We start from the raw sequence: 24,270 nt of genomic DNA, 5'->3' as shown, positions 1-24,270 counted from the left end.
ATTCAGGCTTAATATGGACCTTTCTTAGCAATGCTTAGAACAGTTTTTACATTGGTTGTGCAATGCAGATATAATCACAGTACCTTTTTGATAATCCAGCAATGTATATTGAGTACTGTCCTTGTTTGTTTGAATTTTTAAATATAGGCCCTATGTTCTTACTGTAAAGTGGTTATTGGACAGTTTTACAAAGGGAGTCCTGCAACCTGAGGAAACTTACTTTCACTCCTCATATAAGCCTGCCGAGATCCAAGCACCAGCTCAGCCTGTTCTCAATTCCTCTATTCGGAAAACCAGCAGTAAAGTCGCACCCAAAACCGACAACCAAGTACGCAGTCATCAAGCTGATGAAGACCTACTGTCTCAGTACACAGAAAATGACTCTACCATGAGTAAGTTCTCCAGAGAGTAGTGTCTTTAAAGGACATCTTTCACCAGATCAAGGATTGTAAACCAAACATAAATACATACTGGTATGTGCCCCATGCTGTTTTTTTAGCCTCTTATGCCTATAAATTATGCAAATGAGCTCCTATGGAGCCTGGAGCCCCTCAGCCTAATTTGCATAATTTTATAAAAAAAAAAAACAGGGCATAAGAAGCTAAAAGTGCAGATCCTGCCAGAGGGGACACATACCAGTATGTCTGAATGTTTGGTTTACACTCCTTGATCTGGTGATTAATGTCCTTTAAATTTCACATTGTAATAACACCATTATTTTTGGTTCTGTTATTTCAGTAGATCCAAAAAGTCATGGGACTTTCCACCAGAATGACTTCTCCCAGTTAAGTGTACAGGGCGACCTGCCTTCCTTCAACAGCCAGAGTGGTTTTGGAGAAACTTCTACAATTATTGAAGGTGGCTTATTCAGTAAGAAAAGATTCTTGGTTTTGGGGTTTGTTGATGAGGATGAAGCCTGTATAATAGACATTATAAAGAAGAATGCTGGGAAAGTGTTATCAGCGCAGAAGAGGATTATAGCAGACTTTGCTGTGGTGCCCTTACTGGGGTGTGAGGTGGAGGCTACCGTGGAAGAGGTGGTGACAAATGCCTGGCTGGTAAGTTATAAAGTTATAGGTTTTCATGTGTGGGTTTTTTTTGTTTTAAATATTATTTATTCATTCGCAAACGGTGATTTCAAAATGTCTATTATATACGCTTTGTGTGGTTTTCCTCAGATTATTTATATTGCTGCTACCTGTTTATATTATTTTACCCTGCTTTATATCATAAGTAGAAGTCACTGATGAGTTTGACCAAAGAAGATGGTGACTAGAGATGAGTGAACATACTCGTCCGAGCTTGATGCTCGATCGAGCATTAGCGTACTCGAAACTGCTCGTTGCTCGGACGAATACTTCGCCCGCTCGAGAGAATGGCAGCTCCCGCCGTTTTGCTTTTTGGCGGCCAGAAACAGAGCCAATCACAAGCCAGGAGACTCTGCACTCCACCCAGCATGACGTGGTACCCTTACACGTCGATAGCAGTGGTTGGCTGGCCAGATCAGGTGACCCTGGGATAGACTAGCCGCTGCCCGCGCTGCTCGGATCATTCTGTGTCTGGATGCCGCTAGGGAGAGAGCTGCTGCTGGTCAGGGAAAGCGTTAGGGTGTTCTATTAGCTTACTGTTAGGCAGGAGTGATTCTCCAAGAACCCAACAGCCCTTCTTAGGGCTACAATAACGTTATACTTTTTTTTTTTTTTATTATTTGCAACTAGTACCATATTGTGAGGAATTTGCAGGGGGACTTGCTACCGTTGTGTTTAGCTCTTAGTGACACACATATCCACCTCAAACACCAAAGTGGGAAAATTTATTAGGGGTTTGATTTCAATTAGGCACAGTCTGCCATTTACTTTTTATTTTACGTTTATTTTTTCATAACTCAGCGTCATCTCATCAGTGTGCTTTCATACTTGGCTAGAAAATAGCCATAGCAATAGGATAGCATCGTTTGGTTTTAAAAACTAAAAAACACAAAAAAAAGTTAAAAAAAAATTAAAGTTATAACTCTCATTTTCAAAATGTTTAACCCGAGGGCTAGGGGTAGAGGACGAGGGCGGGGACGTGGGCGTCCAACTACTGCAGGGATCAGAGGCCGTGGTCCTGGGCGGGGTGAGACACCACCTGCTTATGAGGGAGCAGGGGAACGGCGCAGAGCTACACTCCCTAGGTTCATGTCTGAAGTTACTGGGACTCGTGGTAGAGCACTGTTGAGGCCAGAACAGTGCGAACAGGTGATGTCGTGGATTGCCGACAATGCTTCGAGCAATTTGTCCACCAGTCAGTCTTCCACGCAGTCCACCCATGTCACCGAAATCGGCACTCCTCCAGCTCCTGCACCTCAGCCTCCTCCCCCCCAGTCTGCCCCCTCCCAGGAAAATTTGCCATTTGAACCGGCATACTCTGAGGAACTGTTTTCTGGACCCTTCCCACACTCACAAACCACTTGTCCGGTTGCTGCTGAGCAATTTTCCGATGCCCAGGTTTTCCACCAGTCACAGTCTGTGGGTGATGATGACCTTCTTGACGTAGTGGAAGAAGTGTGTAAAGAGGTGTCCGACGATGAGGAGACACGGTTGTCAGACAGTGGGGAAGTTGTTGTCAGGGCAGGAAGTCCGAGGGGGGAGCAGACTGAGGGATCGGAGGATGATGAGGTGACAGACCCAAGCTGGGTTGATAGGCCGGGTGAACACAGTGCTTCTGAGACGGAGGAGAGTCCTCGACCAGAACAGGTTGGAAGAGGCAGTGGTGGGGCCAGACGGAGAGGCAGGGCCAGAGCTGGTGCATCAGCGCCAAATGTGTCAACTAGTGAAGCTCCCGTGGCGAGGGCTCCTGCGGCGAGGGCTAGATCTTCAGAAGTCTGGAGGTTCTTTAAGGAAACACCGGATGACCGACGGACTGTGGTGTGCAACATTTGCCAAACCAGGATCAGCAGGGGTTCCACCACTAATAGCTTAACTACCACCAGTATGCGCAGGCATATGAATGCTAAACACCCCACTCAGTGGCAACAAGCCCGTTCACCTACGGCCGTGCACACCACTGCTCCTTCCCCTGTGTCAGCTGATAGTCAGCCCCCTGCCCAGGACCCTGCCACAAAAACCCCATCGTCGCCTCCACGAACCTCCACAGCATCCACCAGCGTTCAGCTCTCCATACCCCAGACGCTGGAGCGGAAACGCAAATATAGTGCAACCCACCCGCACGCCCAAGCCCTTAATGTCCACATCTCCAGATTGCTTAGCCTGGAGATGCTGCCCTATAGGCTAGTAGAGACCGAGGCCTTTCGCAACCTCATGGCGGCGGCCGCCCCTCGGTATTCGGTCCCCAGCCGCCACTACTTTTCCCGATGTGCCGTCCCAGCCCTGCACGAGCACGTGTCAGACAACATCATCCGTGCCCTGACCAACGCCGTTTCTGACAAGGTCCACCTGACCACGGACACGTGGACGAGTGCTGCCGGGCAGGGCCACTATATATCGCTGACGGCACATTGGGTTAACTTGGTGGAGGCTGGGACCGAGTCTGACCCTGCGGCTGGTCATATACTGCCGACGCCGAGGATTGCGGGGCCTACCTCGGTCCAGGTGTTTCAGGCCTACTATGCCTCCTCCTCCTCCCACCCCTCCTCCACCTCCTCCTCCAAACTACCATCCGTGGGCATGGCGCCATCAGTCGGTAGCTCTAGGCACAGCAGCAGTGCCGTCGCTAAGCGACAGCAGGCGGTGCTCAAACTGCTGAGCCTAGGCGATAAAAGGCACACCGCCCAAGAGCTATTACAGGGCATCACGGCGCAGACTGATCTGTGGCTGGCACCGCTGAACCTGAGGCCAGGCATGGTTGTGTGTGACAACGGCCGTAACCTGGTGGCGGCTCTGCAACTCGGCAGACTGACACATGTGCCATGCCTGGCCCATGTGTTAAATCTGATAGTTCAGCGTTTCCTCAAGACATACCCCAATCTGTCTGATTTGCTCACGAAGGTGCGCCGCATCTGTGCGCATTTCAGGAAGTCCAGCACAGATGCTGCCACTCTCAGGGCAGCGCAGCGCCGCCTCCAACTGCCCGCTCACCGACTGTTGTGCGACGTGCCCACGAGGTGGAATTCAACACTGACCATGTTATCCAGAGTTTACCAGCAGCGCAGAGCGATTGTAGACTGCCAGATTTCAACTTCCACCAGAACTGGTAGTCAGGTCAGTCAGCTTCCTCAAGTCTACAATGAGGAGTGGACGTGGATGTCTGATATCTGTCAGGTGCTGAGTAACTTTGAGGAGTCAACACAGATGGTCAGTGGCGATGCCGCCATCATCAGCCTCACCATCCCGCTGCTTGGCCTGTTGAAAAACTCTCTGATCAGCATGAAGTCGGAAGCTTTGCGCTCGTCACAAGAGACGGGGGAAGAAGATTCCCTTGTTGATAGCCAAAGCACCCTCAGGTCTGTTTCTCAGCGCATATCGGAGGAGGTGGAGGTGGAGGAGGAAGAGGAGGAGAATGTTGGCGAGACACAAGAGGGGACCATTGTTGAGTCCTTCACTGTTCAGCGTGTATGGGCAGAAGAAGAGGAGTTGGAGGAGGAGGAAATGGACAGTCAGGCCAGTGAGGGGAGTGAATTCTTACGCGTTGGTACTCTGGCGCATATGGCAGATTTCATGCTAGGCTGCCTATCCCGTGTCCCTCGCGTTCAAAGAATTTATTCCAGCACCGATTACTGGGTGTTCACTCTCCTGGACCCACGGTACAAGCAAAATCTTCCCACTCTCATCCCTGGAGAGGAAAGGAGTGTGAGAATGCATGAATACCAGCAGGCCCTGGTGCACAAGCTGAAACAGTATTTCCCTTCTGACAGCGCTAGCGGCAGAGTGCGTAGTTCTGCGGGACAAGTAGCGAGGGAGAGTAGGCGAGCAGGCAGCTTGTCCAGCACTGGCAAGGGTACGCTTTACAAGGCTTTTGCCAGCTTTATGTCACCCCAGCAAGACACTGTCACCTGTCCCCAGTCTCGGCAGAGTAGGGCTGATCTTTACAGAAAGATGGTGAGGGAGTACGTAGCTGACCATACCATCGTCCTAAATGATCACACAGCTCCCTACAACTACTGGGTTTCAAAGCTGGACATGTGGCACGAACTGGCGCTGTACGCCTTGGAGGTTCTTGCCTGCCCTGCCGCTAGCGTCTTGTCCGAGCAGGTTTTCAGTGCAGCTGGTGGCATCATCACCGATAAGCGTACACGCCTGTCGACTGACAGCGCTGACAGGCTGACGCTTATTAAGATGAATAAAGCCTGGATTTCTCATAATTTCCAATCTCCACCAGGTGAAGGAAGCTCAACCTGAATAATTTATGCACTCCTCCTCCTCCTCATTTTCCTCCTTCTCCTCCTCTTTGTACAGTAAAGCAGAGGAAACTGGCTATTTTTTGACAGGGCCCACTGGCTCTAGCTATAGTACTTTATGCATTTAATTTTTCTGGAGGGCCACCGACCCGGTCCTCTGTTTTAAACAATTTTTGGGAGTGCCACATACAGGCACTCAATCCATTTCATTTTTCTGGAGGGCCACCTACCTGCTCCTCTGGTTTGAAAACTTTTTTGGACTGCCACATACAGGCACTATCCAAATTAAATTGTCTCCATAGCAGCCTCCACACGTTGTCTCCATTGCTACCTCCAAAAGTCGTCCATATAGCTGCCTCCATACATCGTCCCTTTATCAAACGAGGTGTGTCAGGCAGAAATTTGGGTTGTTTTCATGGATTCCACATCAAAGTTGTTGCTTCTTGCGCTTCTGTTTACATTCCCCTCACCCGCCATATCCTAAACTTATAAGAACGCTACTACACTTGATCTTATACAAAAGGTTCTTAGAAGTGCTGTTTGGGGAGTAGCCTAGAGACACGGGCTTGGATTGGCGAAAGCTCGCCTGGCAGCGGAGCGCCAGCTCCATGCCAAGATCCAACTAACATAGTTTTAACTGCAGCACCTTTAATCTACTACTAGTTCACTGCCTCCATACATGGTCCCCTTATCAAACGAGCTGTGTCAGGCAGAATTTTGGGTTGTTTTCATGGCTTCCATGTTAACTTTGTCGCCACCCTGCTGTGTAATCCACAAAATATACTGGCAAACTTTTATCATGTACCGATATTATTTGAGCGCTTCTTGCTCACCTCCTTTGGTTCCTCTCTGCCACCCATTGGTTTGAAGCCTGAGTCCATTTAGGGTATGTCGCCATGCCACTCTCTAGCCTGCCGCTGCTGCCGCTGCCTCTGCATGCCGTCCCCTATAGTGTCAGGGTCAATTATTGGATGTTTTAGATGCTATCTAGCTTCATTCTGTCACTCTGTCATGGCCATGCTGTTGCCCATAGTTTTGGCATAATGGTGCGATTAAGCAGCCTCAGAGGCATCCATGCATGCTGCCCCTGCTGTTTCCTGTCCATTTCCGTGGTGTTTCCATCCTTTTCTGAGGTTCCCAGGTGTTTGGCCAAGCTTCCCTGTGCAGAGCCTTGGTCCCCTTTGAAAAATGCTCGAGTCTCCCATTGACTTCAATGGGGCTCGTTATTCGAGACGAGCACTCGAGCATCGGGAAAAGTTTGTCTCGAATAACGAGTACCCGAGCATTTTAGTGCTCGCTCATCTCTAATGGTGACTACTTGTATTCTTAGAGGCGTCTTCCACTTCCTGCTTGAAATTGTTGCTCTATGGTTTCTCTCTGTTGGAAAACCTGATCCTTTTTGTTTGCATACATTGATATTTAGAAGCCCTATAGATCTGTGTAACCAAAGCCTTTGAAGAGTGAAGTTATAATCTGGGTCTGCAGCTCCTCTTAGTGTTCTGGGCCTGTCGTTCTGCCTATACAGACATTTGCTCTTCTCACTGAGAAGCTCCACAGTCCCTCTCGCCTGCTCTTAGTAAGAGTTGTAGCAAGATACTGGTTGGATACTACAGCCGTCACTCAGAAGAGGGGGGGCTGTTAGCAGTTCAATGCACAGGGCAGGATGTTCTTCAGTCTTTAAGCTCTGACCAGGGACTTGCTTACAGTAGAAGCACAAATGTATTAAATGTTCTCTTTTCACAGTCCTGCTGCTTGCAACGCCCCACACAGGTAACAACCATACAGATCTCTTTGTAACTCTTTGTCAGTGTATGCACCTAGAATAAATGCACTACAGCTCCTAGATGGTTTAGATTTCAGTCACCATCAGAGATCTGGCAAAAGTGTTGATTAAATGGGTTTTCCCACAAACTAAAGTTAGGCCCTATCCATGGGAGACCCCAGACCCTCACAGATCGCTCTGTCACACTAACAGAGCAGACAGCACACATGACTGTTCTGCTCCATCAATCTGTATGGAGCTGATGGAGAACGGTGAGCGTGGCGCTCGGCAATTTCCGTCAGCTCCATAGAGATTAATGGTGCAGAACGGTCATGCGCGACCGTCTGCTCCATTAGTCAGACGGAGTGACGGGGGGTCCGACGGACCCCTCTTTCTTGCAATCTGTGGGGGTCTTGGAACTGATCAGCAAGTTGGGCCCTATCCCGTGGATAGGGACCAACTTTAGTTTGTGTGTAAACCCCTTTAAGCTGTGGATAAAAAACATATTGGAAAGCACAGAGATTTTTTATTACTTCTTTCAGCAGATGATTTGACATCATACTTTTGGTTTTTCCTTTTTAGGGCATGTGCATAGAACAGGAAAAGCTCCTGGATCCCCATTCAAATGCTCTCTTCACACCCGTGGTATATGTGGAAGGTAGCACCCCGCTGAAAGACTGTGTCCTTTCTGTCAGCCAGTTTATGGGTGCCGAGAGGGATTCTTTAGTTTATCTTGCAGGACTTCTTGGAGCCAAGTAAGTTTGTCCCCCTTTTTTTGTTTTTTTTTTTTTTTTTTTCTCCCCCATAGATGCCATTGAGACTGGGGGGGCCTAGGTTGCAGTGAAATAGATCTGCTGGGGCCTGCTGCTATATGGAAATATTACATGTACATTTTATTGGCTGTCTTCACACAGATGTGTTTTTAAGTGCGCTTTTCTCATTGTGTTGTGCATTACTTTTCAAAATGCATTTAAAGCACAGTTTGAGCACTGCCCAAGAACGTGTTCACAAGATGCAATCGCATTGAGCTTTGCAATGCACTTCAAGCGCATTTTGGAGTTGCTTCTCCCTGAACACAGATGTGTTTTTTGTAAATGGCAATATGTGTTTTGCTGTGTTTAAAAAAGAGCAGGCAAAAAAAACACTTGTTTCTAGTTACCAGACAGGTTTAAACACATTCAGGGAGGAGAATTTCCAGATGAGCTTTAAATACATCTTAAAATGCAATTGGAGCATATCGTGTGAACATGGCCTTGGGGTCCAGCATTAGGATGAACCTCTTATTAAAAGCTATCTGTGCCTCTGCCAGCTCCCCCTCCACATTGTTGTCCCAGCTTCTCTCCCTCATATTGTTGGTCACCTCTCATCTTGCCCTCGTATTGTCTCATTCACCCCCTCACATTGTGACCCCTTTTAGTTTCCCTCATGTTGTGGCCCCCCTCCACCCCTCATCTGTAGGCTCTCTGCCCTATCACTTTATTCAACACTGTGTCCAGAAGGAGATGGAGTTGAAGACCCGAACAGTAGTTGGTAGGGCAGTAAACTTTCTCATATTTGGCCAACCCCTTTCACTTTATCAATTCTGGGATTCGGTTGGGACTGATCAGTTTTTCTACTGTTTTAAATGTATGTATGTGCATATATAACTGTTTATTAAACAAATGTTAACTGAAATGCTTCTTTCTATAGCCTGGATTTGTAGACTAATATTGTAAATTTTTAAGAACAGAACCTTGTGAGTGGAGAATACTTAACCCATGTATTAATATCTTTTATTTCTTTAAATGATTATTTCACATTTGTTACCGTTTAACTTGCATTGCTCATTTACGCTACTGTACATTACTGTCATTAGTTCCATATTGGGAACTACTGACTTTTACATTTAGATAAATGGTATTGTTTCTTGAGCAGATGTACACAGTGGAGAATTAATGATGGGTACTTTGTTGCAGAGTTCAAGAATTTTTTGTGAGAAAAGCAAACCCTAAAAAGGGTATGTTTGCTAGTACTCACCTTGTTCTCCGAGAACCTGAGGGCTCTAAATATGAGGCAGCAAAGAAGTGGAATCTGCCTGCAGTAACTATGGCCTGGCTTCTGCAGTGCGCCAGAACGGGAAAAAAAGTAGATGAAAACCGATTTCTCGTTGAGAACACCTGTGAGGATGGTAAGATGTCTTTATAATTATGTAGCTTACAGTATAAAACCCATAAGTGTGTGAAAAAGTGTAAATATTTAGAAACACATTTTAGTATGCAAACTTATGTACGTATGTACTTATGCTGTATGAATTTCATTGGTAGGATGTAATTCCTACACAATGGGGTAATTGGCATCAGCGCAGGGGAATGGCTGATGCATGCCAAAAACCTTTCACAGCTGTGACAATGGAAAAAATGTAAATTGTATAATAAAACAAGAGTTGTGATTTATGGGGTTAATTTTCAATGTGCTTTTAGTTTATATGTATATTTCCTTTTCTTGTAGATAAAGAGGAAAGTTTTGTAAGTCAGACATATAGACCAGCAGTAGCTAGACCAGCACTGGATACACCAGACCGTCAAGTAACCTGTCCAGAAGCCTTGAAAAAAGCAGCAGTGACTCCATTGGACATGAATCGCTTTCAGAGCAAGGCGTTCCAATCTGTACTGTCCCGGCACAACAGAAATGTCCCCACCCCTGGTAGAGAGAGTAAACTGACTGTAAGGGAACCATCTCTGCATCTTGATACCCCATCCAAATTTCTGTGTAAAGACAAACTCTTCAAGCCGTCATTTGATGTCAAGGTATCGTACGTACAGCCACTTTTAGAAAATTATATGAAAAAACCTTGGAAACCAATGAATTCCCACTCATTTGCTATCAATTTTTTCATAAACCCCAAAAGGGATGCCCTTAATGGTATCTGAGGCTTACATGGTAGGGTCTGTGTACAACAGTTATCTATTACTGTACCTGCCCTTTTTTGGTATTGATGGCTGAGTCTTAGAATAGGCCCTATTGTAGACCCTGAGTTTACTCCATTGGCGGACCCTAAACATGGGATGAAGTTCCCCTGAATGGCAGTGCCTTAGTTTTGCAGCTTTGCTTCTGCTTAAAGGGAACCTGTGAGCAGAAATTGACCTATTAAACCACTATCTGTATGTTGTTAAGCAGCTTAAAGAAAATCTACCATTTGATTTCATGCATTATGAACCAAACATACCTTGAGAATGCATAGCTACACTGATGCTGGCACATGTATTGTTTAATCTCTGAGCTGAGTGGTTTTGCTGAAAAAACAATTAAATTATGATAATGAAGCTCTGTCGCTCCTTTGTCGGGCTCAGCGTTTTTACTCTTACATTAGCTATGTACTTCACCAGAGAATGATGTAATCCCTGTTATTCCTGAGAGGCAGAAGTAATCAATCGCTGCACCTTCCCCCAGTCATCCACCTCAGGTTGATTAGTCTTTTCTATACTATTCAAAAACTCTGTGTAATGTGTTTATCAATGGCAAGCTAAAGCAACCCAGCTTTCCCAAGGTCATGAATGTTATAATTGAAAAACCATTCAGCACAGGGATTAAACAACATAGGCGCCAGCATCAGTGTAGCTACAGCATTCTCAAGGTATGTTTGGCTCATAATACATGGATTTAAATGGTAGATTTCCTCTAACACCTTAGCGATCATGTTACTTTCATGACCCAATGTGATGGCGTCATCCAGAAAATCAACTTTGAAGTGAGATGTAAATTGGTTGTATAAAGTCAAGCTCTCCCTTCCTCAGAAAGCCCCTTTCAATGAAATGTATGGTCCTGCATCCAGAGACTTCACTGAACAGGTCTGATGAAGATGCACAATGTCCGTCACAGAGCAGGAGGTGTTTAGAGTTCTCCGCCTTCACTTTACACAATCAATTTACGTCATACTTCAAAGTTGATTTTCTGGATGATGCCACTACAAAAGTCCATTTAAGAAACAAAAGCTAGGTGGTGTCACGGTGCTTAACATTATACTGTTAGTGGTTTAATAGGCCAATAGCTGATGACAGGTTTCCTTTCAATGGAAGCAGAGCTGCAGTTACCCCCGCTGGAGGCAGCCTGGAATAGCTTATTAGTTTCTGGACCAGAGAGATCTAATAATGAAAAAGTTCATTGATATCAAAAGTAACCAGACTGCATTTTAACTTATTTAATCTCCACTGTGTCCGAATAACCATTTACATCTCTGCATCTTGAAGATTGTTGCCGGCATGGTCTCTTTCTGCGTCTTCAGTCTTTTATCTTTTCTCTGCACTTTTGTGATATGTTTATGAATCTCTTGCTAGTAAAACCACAGAATGACTTTTTACTGGACTCGCTTATTAGACGGCCTCTCCTAACTTTACACCATGATTCGGCCCTACAGGACGCCCTTGCCGCACTGGAAACGCCAGGTGGACCCAGCCATAGAAATAGGGCCCAGGGTACGCCATTGTCAGAAGTTGTTGACAGAAATATGCAGCTCGCTCTTGCAAACAGTAATCGACAAACTGCTGCTGTCACTGCTAGCCCTCAACTAAAGAGTGCTGAGCAAAAGGAGGTAAGTGATTTTCTGTGTATATTTCATCTCCTACCCTGCCACACCAGACCTGGAGTTATCAGTGGCCAGGTCTCTTCAGAGCCAAAATACTATACTTGGATGCGATGCACAGCATCGGATAATATCGTCTTGTGTCTCTTATAGCCAAGATCACCGGTAACTAAGGACGCATGCATTGGAAAAGTCTCCATTACCTCATGGTCTCAGTACTTTGCCATGAGAGCAACAAACTAACCAACTCCAGCAGCAGAATCGGCCTCTGACTGTTCAAAACCAAAGTTTTCATATCTGTTTATAGTTACTTAGCCTCATGTGCTTGGATGTTTGTCTTTTTCCTTCCTTTTATCTTTCTTCCTCTCCTATTCTTTTTGTCTCTTCCCTTTTTAATGCCTTTCTTCCCTTCTTAATGCCTTTCTTCCCTTCTCTTCTTCCTATTGCCCTCCCCTCAGGGTCTGCATTGTATGACTGTTGGGTTAGTCTCCAAATCATTTCATTTTGTTTTGAGAGGAAATGGGGGACATGGATCTTGTCTTTTTTCTTTTTGCACATATTTTGATTATTTTTCTTTGTGCCTTTTTCTTTGCACCTATGCCAATGTGTTGCGAATTACATTACAGGTTTATTTGTTTTTTCTTCCTGTGGGACCTGCCAATGCTATATCCTTCTTTATTGTCCCACCTTTTCCTGATTTTCATTTCATTTTTTGTTTCTTTTCGTTAGCTTTATTTATGAAATATTAAAATGGAACAACCTTGCAAGTTAATTTTTCCTACAGGTGGATCAAGAACCCAAAATCCTTAAAGATGTAGTTATTTGTGTGAGCAAGAAGCTCAGCAAGAGACAAGGGGAACTCAATGGCATCGCTGCTTCACTTGGAGCAGAATACAGGTATTTTAAAATGCTCTAATTCAAACAGGACGATTAGCAATTGACTTTATCTTGTGAACAACCACCTGCTGTGTGGTCCTTGCGACCATTAAAGTGTGGCCATGAAGGGGTTATGAAATTTGAAGATTTTTTTTTATTTTACAGAAATTTGTTTTTCTTTTTAACCCCTTAACGCTCTGCGCCGTAGCTCTACGGCGCAGAGGTATAAGGGAAGTATGAAGAGGGCTCACGGGCTGAGTCCTCTTCATACAGAGGTGGGGGTTTTTGCATTTTGCACAAAACCCCCACCGCTAATAACCGCGGTCGGTGCTTGCACCGATCGCGGCTATTAACCCTCTAAACGCCGCCCGCAAAGTCGCGGGCGGCGTTTAAAAGACGGCGGCGCGCGGGCGCCGCCATCTTTTTTTCGATCGCCACGCCCCCGAACGTCATCGGGGGGCGGCGATCGGTTACCATGGTAGCCTCGGGTCTTCTCTTGACACGAGGCTACATGGTTTATGCAGGTTCGTTACAATGAGCCAGTGGCTCATTGTAATGTAAGACCTGCAAAAACGCCATATATTGCAATACTGTAGTATTGCAGTATATGGTAGGAGCGATCTGATCATCTAGGGTTATTGTACCCTAGATGGTCTAAAAAATAGTGAAAAAAAAAAGAAAAAAAAAAGTTTAAAAAATAAAAAAAATTAATAAAATATTAAAAGTTCAAATCACCCCCCTTTCCCTAGAACGGATATAAAACATAACAAACAGTAAAAATCACAGACATATTAGGTATCGCCGCGTCCCAAAATGCCCGATCTATCAAAATATAAAAACGGTTACGGACGGCGGTGACCTCCGAGGCGGGAAATGGCGCCCAAATGTCCGAAATGCGACTTTTACACCTTTTTACATAACATAAAAAATGAAATAAAAAATGATCAAAATGTCGCACAGACCTCAAAATGGTAGCAATGAAAACGTCGCCTCATTTCGCAAAAAATGACCCCTCACACATTTCCGTGCGCCAAAGTATGAAAAAGTTATTAGCGTCAGAAGATGGCAAAAAATTTTTTTTCTTTTTTGTACACATTCGTTTAATTTTTGAAAATGTATTAAAACACAATAAAACTTATATAAATTTGGTATCACCGCGATCGCACCGAACCAAAGAATAAAGTAGGCGTGTTATTTGGAGCGAAGAGTGAAAGTCGTAAAAACTGAGCCCACAAGAACGTGACGCACATGCGGTTTTTTTTCAATTTTTCCACATTTGGAATTTTTTTTCAGCTTCGCAGTACACGGCATGTTAAAATAAATAACATTACGGGAAAGTAAAATTTGTTACGCACAAAATAAGCCCTCACACAGGTCTGTACACGGAAAAATGAAAAAGTTATGGATTTTTGAAGTTGGAGAGCGAGAAATGAGCCGGAAAACCCTCCGTCCTTAAGGGGTTAAATAATTTATAAATAAATTATAAAATTTTACTTTTTGTATAAGCTTAAAGGGAACCTATCACCTCATTTGCACATTTACAGCCAGTGACAGGTTCCTATAGAGTTCTATTAACTGACTTACCCCCTTCTTTTAGTTAAAAAATAGTTTTGCTTACATCCACATAAATCACCTTTTATCTTATATTACCTGGCATCAGAGGGGGCGTGTCCTACTTGGCCGGCCGCTCCCATCTAATCCTCCCCATGTCTTATGCCTCCTTACGAGTCACAGTTCATGTGACCAGAGTGACATCATCATCAGGTACTTTAGCCTCTTAATAATAGCACCCCATAACTGTACCCCATGTCTGTATCTAACCCAGTGAAGTCACAGCAGCCTCTATGGACTTCTACTCCTCTCTATCCTCCATGGAGGCTGCTGTGATTTCATGTGATCACATACATGGTGTACAGTTTGCTATTATAAGAATGGTAAAAGATGTCACATGTCATGAATGTAACACAAGGCACAATATTTCCCATTTGTACATAGAGCTGTATATGTCTGTAGTTGAATAATTTGAGGCAGAGCAGTGATTTGAAGAGACATAGCTGTCAGTCACAGATACCAGACATGAGTCAGAAAAGCTAATTTGCATATCGGAAAAATGTCTAATTGAGGTACAGTGCCTCATTGGCAGCTAATTTTAGGTGATATGGGGAGGACTTGTAACCCTTTATCAGCGGGCATTGTTACTCACGGTGGTCAAAATCTGGCGACTGGTCCTCTTCCAAAATTGTAAAAAATGTCTATGCATTTTGTTGTAACACATTTTGTCGTTAACATATGTCATTATCTACTGCAAATCTCTGTGTTACATATAGGTTAAGAATATATTGGTAAAATATATCTTTCTGAAACTTGAAGATTCAACAGTAACATTTTTCTCTTATTTTAGGTGGTGCTTTGATGAAAGTGTTACTCACTTTATTTATCAAGGAAAACAGAATGACACTAATCGGGAATTTAGATCTGTGAAGGAAAGAAGCGGCATCCACATAGTTTCGGAACATTGGTTACTGTCTGTGTGTATCCTCTATATTTTCTTTTCTCTATATGCATCTAAAGTAGTTATATCAACGTCATTTATGTATTTAAGTGGATTTTAACAAAGTAAATGGATAACTTGGTATAACTTGATCAGTGGTGCCCCGCTGCCCTGAATCCTCCAGTGAGACATCAGTGGCTGTAAGTCTATGCACACATACAAGGCAGCCAATATTAACTAGCTTTCGACTAGAAAATACATTTTGATGCCATCTGGGGTACCCAATGATCAGTATATTTGCAATTACAAGAAGAATTTTTTTCCCTCTTTTAAGCTCTACATTAGGTTTTTTTTTTTTTTTTTAGAGTTTTTTGTTTATATAATTTAAACAATGGACTGTTTTTATAGTGTCAATTGTTTTATATATAGATTAATGGATTTCATTTTCTTTGACTCTAAAGTGTGCTGAAGAGCAAAGGCGAGTCCCAGAGTCTCTTTACCCTCATACTTTCAATCCAAAAATGAGCCTAGACATAAGTGCGGTACAAGATGGAACGCAAAATAGTAGTAAGATTTCCATTACATTCTCCAAACACGATGAGGTAAGTTTCAAAGTAACTAGCTAGATCTTTCAACTGAAATGGTTAAATGTTAATTGTTTAACTACTCAAAAAACACAAAGATAACACAAAAATATTCACCTTCATCCTGGCCCCCTACAGTCACTAGTCTTAACACGCTGAGATCACCGCCGTGGGCATGGAAGAGCAAGGTGACACCATGCGAAAGTTCACCTCCCTCTCCCAGCATGGGAGAGGAAGGTGCGGGCATGTGCAAAATTGGCAGCCCAGAGCGCCAGACATCTTGTCCCCTTGCTGCTTATTATAGTTTCTTTTCTAGGTGATCCCGGCGTGTCAAGACCTAACAACGGACAGTGCTGGGATCAAGATGAAAAGGAGTATTTCTAGTTTGTTAGGTTTTTTTTTTTTGTGTGTTGTTTTTTGAGTGGATGATTTCCTAACTCTTTTAAGTCGACTCCCTACATATGCATATTCATGTTCTTCCAGCTCAGCCAATTTCCTGCTTGACAAGGGGTCTGTTTTCTCTTCAGCCAAGTTAATGTGTGACTGATTCGCTCAAGAGAGCTCAGCTTCCTCATTAACCCCTCCCTCAGGAATTCTCTTCAGTGAGTCACACAGCTGGGGGAGGGAGGAATGAACTGGGGGCGGCTGGGAAATAAGGACATGAATATCAAAGAAATGATGATGCTCAGACTCGCATGGGGTCATTTCTATAAATGTTGAGTCAACTTTATGAACAGACTAGGGAACCTTACAGACCTGTGGAGGAACAATTTAGGGGTCCGTTTTTTGTTTCCAAACGAGGTAAAACCATAGGTAGTTAATCTCAGTTTCTACAGAGAAAACAAAAAGAGAAATGTTTGGTTGTCACAGAAAGGTGTTTATTTTTTTCCTTGTCATGGGAGTAGGTGCAACATGTGTACTGTATGTATGCCATAAAATGTAACAATGTGTCTGCAAATCACCACTCCTTTGACATCCAGACATTTATAAATTGCAATACAGAATAAGCAATCTATGTCTTAGAATGTTCAATTAAATATATTGCAAGAACTAAAAGAAAGATCAAAGCTTGCACAGGAGGGAGATTGTGTCTCTAAATACAAGAATTCCTCTAGGAATGAACTATTATGATGATTTATGAGACAGATCTGATGTCATTTAGAAAATATATGTGTGTATATAATTAACGAAATGTGTTCTGGCCATGACAAAAGGAAATCAAGTTGTGTGAACGCCCAACTTGTCTGTATGTATTTTAAATGAGGCTGTGTTGAAACTTAAGATGGCCATGGCTAAGGGGTGAACCCTGAAATGCGTAGGGTGCTTGTTTCTGGACTTTTAATCATGTTTTCAAATAAAGAAGAATGATTTTTATTTATTGGATGCTGCGCTAACTTTTTTAAAATTTAGGGATAGTTGTACTGGTTTCAACAATGGCTTTAGTTAGTGTGGGTTAGTTGAACTGACTGGAGAATCTCCTCCTTTTATATGAATCCAAAATTGTGTTTCTAACATTGTCAAACAATTTTTATAGTAAAACTGTTTTTTTCCAAAAAAAAGATAAGTTAGATGAAAGTTTACCATTCTGAATGCAGAAGTTTGTCCCTAGTCACCTGGTCAATCTCAAATTTATAAAAAAAAAAAAAAAAAACCTCCCAGAAATGACTGGCAAGGAAAAGGTTAAGGGGCAGTACATTTCATATTACAGTTTTGGAAATGATCTGTATTAGGCTACCTGTATATGAACTGTACACTTTTCAGGAGGCCCTGTGGTCTTCCTAAAACAGACGGCCCGTGGCCATTGTCGCTGTCATGTGAGGGCATGGCTTATAATATTGCTTTTATAAATCGGGCAGTATTTTTCAGTACAGTGTCTAAAATGCTAAGGTTTAATTAATTGTTGAGATTTAGTGGTCTGACTCAAACCGTTACACAGTTTAAGGCCTTTCTGACAGAGTAGTCATGTACTATATCAGTGATGGCTAACCTATGACACGCGTGTCAGTGCTGACACACGTAGCCATTTTCACTGACACGCGGCTGCCTGAGAGTTAAGTTTCATCCTACATGATCAGGTGCAGTAGCCGGGAGGCTGATAGATTGCACTGAGCTTCCAGCACTCCAACCCCCCTCCCCCCTTTCCTCCTCCCCCGTGCCGGCCCCTCCCCATGTGTGAGCTGTGCCTAGTGTCTCCAGTCAGCACAGGTATCAGCACGGGGCACAGCAGGAGAGGTGGCCCGGCCGTACATCCAGGAGGCTCCTCTGCAGCTCCTGATAGTTGTGGTGGGGGTAGGATGGCAACACAGTCAGAGGTCACATCGCTGCTGCCTTGTGTGATGTCCCAGCAGCTGCCACCTCTACACTGACCAGCTCCAGAGCAGGGATGAGGGAGGACAACCACTCCCATCATACAGTGAGTAAGGTCAGTGCACTGTATGATAGAAGACAGTCATCAGGGCTTGTGTGTCAGTTTTGTGACGTACAAGCCCTGAAATAATCGCAACGCCTTGTAAATCGCCAGACATTGCGATTATTTTGCTCCGCACACCTTCTCCATGCCAAGAGGGCATGAAGGAAATGCGGACCGCGGCGCCTGCGCCCTCGCTGTAACCTGTGAACTTTCATGACTGAAAGTTTGCAGGTTACTAAGCAATTTCACACCTGTCTGATTGTATGGCAGTACATGGTAGGATCAATCAGAAAACCTACGGTTAAAGTACCCTAGAAGACACACCACCCGAGTTATGCTCGTTTTTTTGGCGAATTTTGACACACCAAGCTCAAAAGGTTGCCCATCACTGTACTATATGTTTCGTCAGTTTATATTAGTAAAAAAAAATTAGTTTTAATTGGCCAATTTTTTTTTTCTTTTTGTGTTTTTAGAAAAATGTATCAGACGAAGATGATCAAGTAGCTGAGATTTCACCTATTCGGGCAAAAGGAAAGGCTCAAAGTGAAGGTGTAGTTAAAGGAGGTAAAATATATATATGCACTGACGTAGTTTTGTGATTTCCTTAACCGTGGTTTATAAGCCTACTTATTAACAAAGTCATGAAGGAAGAAATCCTTTTATGCTTTGATGCTATTTGTTTGTATTTCATAAATGATTAGTACAGATGATAATCCACTTTGTAATCTACTTCTCTGTGCCTTTTGTTCTGCTGCTTCCTCCTGTAGTGAGCAGTGTATCTGAAAGCCTTCAGAAGTCTTGTCCACCTCAGACAGATGAGGAGGCTAATGAATAAATATTTCCCTACCTTGGGAATATATAATAATTGATGATTCATTACTGTATGGAAATTTAGACTATTCATGGGATTGTCTGTAAAGTGTTTAGTCACTGGACACTTTATCGGGTTCCTTTTATCTCTCCTATGTCAGTGGAGGAAAGGACAGAAAGCTGATTTGCACACAAACTGGTGTTATCCCTTGTTTATGGCCAGCTGTCCTCAGCGGTCCAGGCCACAAACTTGGGCAGGAATAGGTTCTGCTGTATCTTTTGCGACCCAGGTAGCTCATGCACAAGGCTGTGGGATGCACAAGGCTGTGGGATGCACAAGGCTGTGGGATGCACAAGGCTGTGGGATGCACAAGGCTGTGGGATACACTGCTGTGTGCAGGGTTCCGTGGAAAGAAGTGGGGACATGTGCTTACTTTGAGGTTTTTCAATCACTTAAAAAAAAAAAAACTCCTTGATTTTAATGTTCTTTGCTTGTATAACCAGCTCTTACACAGACCTTAGAGATGAGGGAGAATTTCCAGCGACAGCTTCAAGAGCTAATGTCAGCAACATCAATGGTGAAGGCACAAGGGCAGGGGACATCAATGAGCAGGGTAGGGTTTGATAACTCTCCTTGCACCCCTGAAGGCATTCGTTCTACTAGAAATGGCCGTAGCCGGGTGCTAGAAGCAAGAAGGTACTGCCAGTATCCATACTAAATACTATGTACTGTATAATTGCTGTATGAGTATTTTATATAAAAATTGTTCTACTGCACTTTTAGAAATTCTCGACAGGCAGCGGCAGATCTCAATACTGAGCCTTCTCAAAATGAACAAATTATCTGGGATGACCCTACTGCAAGAGAGGAGCGAGCTAAACTTGCCAGCAATTTGCAGTGGCCCAATAGTCCTTCCCAGTATTTGGAGCCTCCCCAACCAAATATGAGAAACAAAAATGAGGATGAAACCCAGTTCAAGGAATCCTTAACGGACACAGACTTGGCTGATATGGGTAATCAAGGATAATGTGTGTAGCTACATTGTTTTGTGTGGATTTATAAGTAGCTCTTACCCCCAGGGATTGCTAATAACACCTTCATGTTTATTTTGTATTATAGAAGCCTGTGAAATGAATAACATTACAGCTGAGGAAGTGTTAAGGAAAGGAAAAGATCTCCAATCTCCAGCTAAAGACGACCAGCTAATCCCTACTCCACAGGCTCCTAGTATTGCATTCCCATTAGCCAAACCATTGGTCGCTCCACAGCCCATGGTAATGGTTAGAATTCGATTTACCCTGTTATGTTGTCTTTACACAGATTCTTCTTTACCTTGCACAAATTTCACTTAAGCATGTGCATCTTCTGAAACTTATGCATGAAGTCTTACAAGCACTGTGTGATTAATATTACATAGCAGGTTACATCCATTTTCAGTTTCTAGAATATCTTTTTTAAAAAAAATTAAATTTATGGGGAATTTGAGTATTTACAAATACAGACATGAGAGGCTTAAGTAAAGTAGAAGACCTAAAAATGAGTAATGTGAATGGTATTCTTGTAATCCATGTCATCCACCTCCTACATTTGTAGTAAAATAATAACATTTTTTATAATTGCAGAAGGAAAACCCAGTTAAGGAAGAGAAAGATAAGGAGCGTCGCTTCCAGCTTTCTTCTTTGAACCCCCAGGAAAGAATTGACTACTGCCAGCTCATCGAGGAGCTAGGTAATTGATTTCACTATACAATTTCTTGTGTTTCTATAGCACAGTACAACATAGCATTTCTTAAAGAAAATTTACCTACCAAAACAAATTGCTATGTTATGTAAGGCTATATCCATACCATACGATTGTTTTATTTTCCAGCTGCTCCTTCCATGACAAAAGTTTACTTTAGCAATATGCAAATTAGGCTGAATTCCTCGAGGGGGGGGGCATGTAGGTGGCCCCACATCAATAACCTCGCCTCTTGCTACACTGCCATTGCCCAACGTCTACTCTAATCCCAGGTCCGCTATGTCACTTCTGAATCTTACAATGTGTGGAGATGGAGCCATGAGATGCGCTGCCAAAGCATTTCAGCCTCCTTTGGATTTTTCCAAAGTGAAGGAGCAGCTGGACACTTGACACTTAGCAGAAGACTTAGCATAGCATGGGTAAATTGTGCTAAATTGCTTACCGCACCTTGACAGTTGCGTCATAGCGATCACCAGTGGTAACAAGCAGAGCCGTGTGAAAGTTGGGCTCCCACCATAATCATGGTGACCACGGCGTCTATAGGGCAGTAACGTGTACTTACCCGGCAAATTGGCACCCTTTGACCAGACATGCAGCCCTGCCTTCAGTAGATGCCTGTTATATCTTGCTTTCAGCCTATGCAGAATACTAAGAATGAGAAAATGTAATCTGCTGTAATACATCAGTATTGCAGTACATAACACTGAACAAGTGATCACACATGTTCTTTTCCCACATTGGGACAAAATAAAACTGTAAAAATGCAATTAAAAAAATATTTTAAAAAGTCCCTGAAGCCCACATCCTATGTTACAATCACATTAGACATAAAGTGAAAACGCCAGAAAAACACTAGATCACCACGTCCGTAGCAACCCGTACAATAAAATTACAATTTTTAAGAAACCCGTACAGTGAACACCCTAAAAATCATGACAATGGAACTCTGCTCTGAATGGTGCTCCATCACATTCTATGCCTGGCCATGTGCCCATACAGCAGTTTACCACCACATATGGGGTATCGGTACACTCAGGAGAAATTGAGTATGAAAATTTGTGGAGCTTTTCGTCGTTTTAATCCGTGAATGTTTAATCTTTAGCCAAAATGAATGTATTGTCTAAAAAAAAAATTACAGTTTGTAAATTTTACCTCAGTTTTGTTTTAACCCCAGTGAAACACCTAAAGGGTTAACACACTTCTTCGTTTGTAGTTCTTGTCGTTTCTAAAATGTGGTAATTAATGGGGGCCTTACTATTATTTAGGCCTCTCAAAGACGGGCTGTGCAGATGCATAAAAAAGCCATGTCAATATAAAACAGACATTTGGAAAATGTAGTTATGAAGTTATTTGGGTGCTATGAATATCTGCCTGAAAAGCTAACAATTTAGAACTTTGAAAATGGCAACTCTTTAAAAAAAAAATTTAAAATTTCTGTTTTCATAACTAAACACAAAAGGTATCATCGAAATTTTTCAACTAATTTGAAATATAATGTGTGATGAGAAACCGACCTCAAAATCACCTGGATATGTTTAGTCTTCCAAAGTTATAACATCTTATAATTGCAAAGGGCAGATATTAAAAAAAATCTGGCTTGATCCTGAAGCCCTTAAATGGCTTAGCCCTGAAGGGGTTAAGTCACCAATGATATCCATGCAATCTGCTCAATACTTACTGATCCACTTTAAACATGTGGCGAAGCAACAAAATGGAGAGAGTTTACCTCGCTTGTGTATCCTTGTACTGAACACTGCAGATTTTGCTTATTGTACTTTACATGCTACGTTCTCATACATTTTAACCTTTTCATTTGCTTGCAGGTGGAATAGTGATAGACAAACAGTGCTTTGACCCCAGCTGTACTCACATTATTGTTGGACTTCCACTTCGTAATGAGAAGTATCTTGCTTCAATGGCAGCAGGGAAATGGGTTCTTCATCGCTCTTACCTGGAGGCCTGCCGAGCGGCAAAGCGTTTTATTAAGGTTGTTAGTTTGAAAGAAATAGTAATAGAAAACTAGCGTGTTGTTTATAAAGGAAATGTTAGTGATCCATTTAAATAAAGACTGTTAATAGCAAAGAAGATCGCAGCACAGGAACGGATGATCTCAAAAAGAGTGCGTTATTCCAACCAAAAACAACGTTTCAATCACATTGCGATCTTTATCAAGCGTTTCTAGGCGCTGTAGTGTCTGCTGGCTTTATGGGAGGGTTCCGATAAAGATAGCAGTTTCACTGCTCAATATAGGGTATGCTTACTTTTTTAATAGGTGACAGGTCCTCTTTAAATAAATACTACTCATTGGCAAATACAAAAAAGTCAATATAGAGGATTAACATTCTGAACGTAAAAAAGATGTTTGTTGGCTGTATTGCAGGCTTTTAAAAAAAAAAAAAAAAAAAAAAAAATTGAAGGACACTGCACCATGGTTATACTAGGTATGATAAGTGTTTGCTTCAGGACTGCTCTTGGACATTCCATGGTCCTGTCCCCAAATTACATTAATGGGAAGATGCATTCTTGTTGATTGGGGGACTCTGATCCCATTCTCTGTTGTTCCAGTTAATTTCAGGATCCATTTCTGTTTGCCATCAATTTCTCCCAAAGATCTGATTATTAGTTCTGATTATTTTTATTTATTTATCTTTCCTCACATTTACTGCATTTGTTGCAAATAAATGAACCTACAGCACGTGCAGGGGATATATAGCTTACATGCAGCCAGCACTATAGATCCATGGTCTAGGGATGTAAGAGCACTCCGGCAACCTTCTAGAGAGCCATTTATCCCATGTACAGTGTATCCCATGTAGTGTATGGCAAGCTGTCTAGCATAGAATATTGACCTACAGTAAGAAAATATTTACTCGCCGAAGATTTATTGCCAAAATGTCTGCCAGTATAAATTCATCCCATTAACCTTAATGAAGTTGTTCCTGAAGACTTATGCGGGCCCGTCAGATTAGTGGAATGTTTGCAGAAGTTTTTGGGAAATATGCAAGGTGGGAAATGGGAAAACAATGCCTCCTTTTGTTACCCTGAAAGGCAGCCCCCTTTAACACCAAGCATGACTTACAGGAAGCTTGATAACATGATGTGGGATTAAGCCAAACCAGCATTTCTATTCCAGAAGGAACAGATTGTTTGGACCTGGTTGGGTCTCTTCAGTACAGTGTAGGCACTGGTTAGGCTGAGTTAGAGCCTATTGACAAGGGACAGGAAGTAAGAGTTCTCCTTATGGAGGAGGCATTTCCCACCTTGGACAACATTTGCATATTTCCCAGAATCCCCTAGTGGAGCATCAATGGCTAGAAGTCTCCACATGGGTATAAGGTAGCCTTGATTGCAGTAGTTTCTGTAATTTATCTGCCTGATATTTTTATTAGGTGTCTATTTGAAGCATCATAAATGATAAAAAGAAGGCCCAGTTCTCATGGGGCAGGCATGTAAAATGTAAAGCACTTGCAAAGTTTTACAACCAAATGACTAAATTGAGTTTAAAGACTAAACCATCTGTCTTTTCTTACATTATTGGTGGCTGCTGTTCCAGGAAGATGACTATGAATGGGGAAGTTCCTCTGTACTGAATGCTGTTAGTGCCATTAATCCCCAACAACGGATGCTGGCTGAAGCCGCAATGAGATGGAGGAAGAAGCTGCAGAAAATGAGGGAAGATGGCAGTGTAGAGGTGAGTTTATAC

At 43.0% G+C, this 24,270-nt stretch overlaps 1 protein-coding gene across 1 annotated transcript in view; it reads left to right on the top strand.

Moving 5' to 3' along the window:
- TOPBP1 (DNA topoisomerase II binding protein 1) overlaps positions 1 to 24,270 on the top strand; it is a 34,882-nt gene that overhangs the window by 8,036 nt on the left and 2,576 nt on the right. The window contains exons 10-25 of the mRNA XM_072153470.1: positions 148 to 392; positions 739 to 1,058; positions 7,680 to 7,852; positions 9,053 to 9,264; positions 9,585 to 9,883; positions 11,491 to 11,664; positions 12,440 to 12,552; positions 14,933 to 15,059; positions 15,484 to 15,624; positions 18,490 to 18,580; positions 19,331 to 19,523; positions 19,611 to 19,840; positions 19,947 to 20,101; positions 20,450 to 20,555; positions 22,391 to 22,554; positions 24,121 to 24,258. Of these exons, the coding sequence (XP_072009571.1) occupies positions 148 to 392; positions 739 to 1,058; positions 7,680 to 7,852; positions 9,053 to 9,264; positions 9,585 to 9,883; positions 11,491 to 11,664; positions 12,440 to 12,552; positions 14,933 to 15,059; positions 15,484 to 15,624; positions 18,490 to 18,580; positions 19,331 to 19,523; positions 19,611 to 19,840; positions 19,947 to 20,101; positions 20,450 to 20,555; positions 22,391 to 22,554; positions 24,121 to 24,258 (2,881 nt within the window). The remainder of the gene's footprint in view (positions 1 to 147; positions 393 to 738; positions 1,059 to 7,679; positions 7,853 to 9,052; positions 9,265 to 9,584; positions 9,884 to 11,490; positions 11,665 to 12,439; positions 12,553 to 14,932; positions 15,060 to 15,483; positions 15,625 to 18,489; positions 18,581 to 19,330; positions 19,524 to 19,610; positions 19,841 to 19,946; positions 20,102 to 20,449; positions 20,556 to 22,390; positions 22,555 to 24,120; positions 24,259 to 24,270) is intronic.

The sequence above is a fragment of the Engystomops pustulosus genome, chromosome 5 (genome assembly GCF_040894005.1).
Source record: "Engystomops pustulosus chromosome 5, aEngPut4.maternal, whole genome shotgun sequence".
Taxonomy (NCBI): Eukaryota; Metazoa; Chordata; class Amphibia; order Anura; family Leptodactylidae; genus Engystomops; species Engystomops pustulosus.
This window is presented reverse-complemented; position numbering and strand designations above follow the sequence as displayed.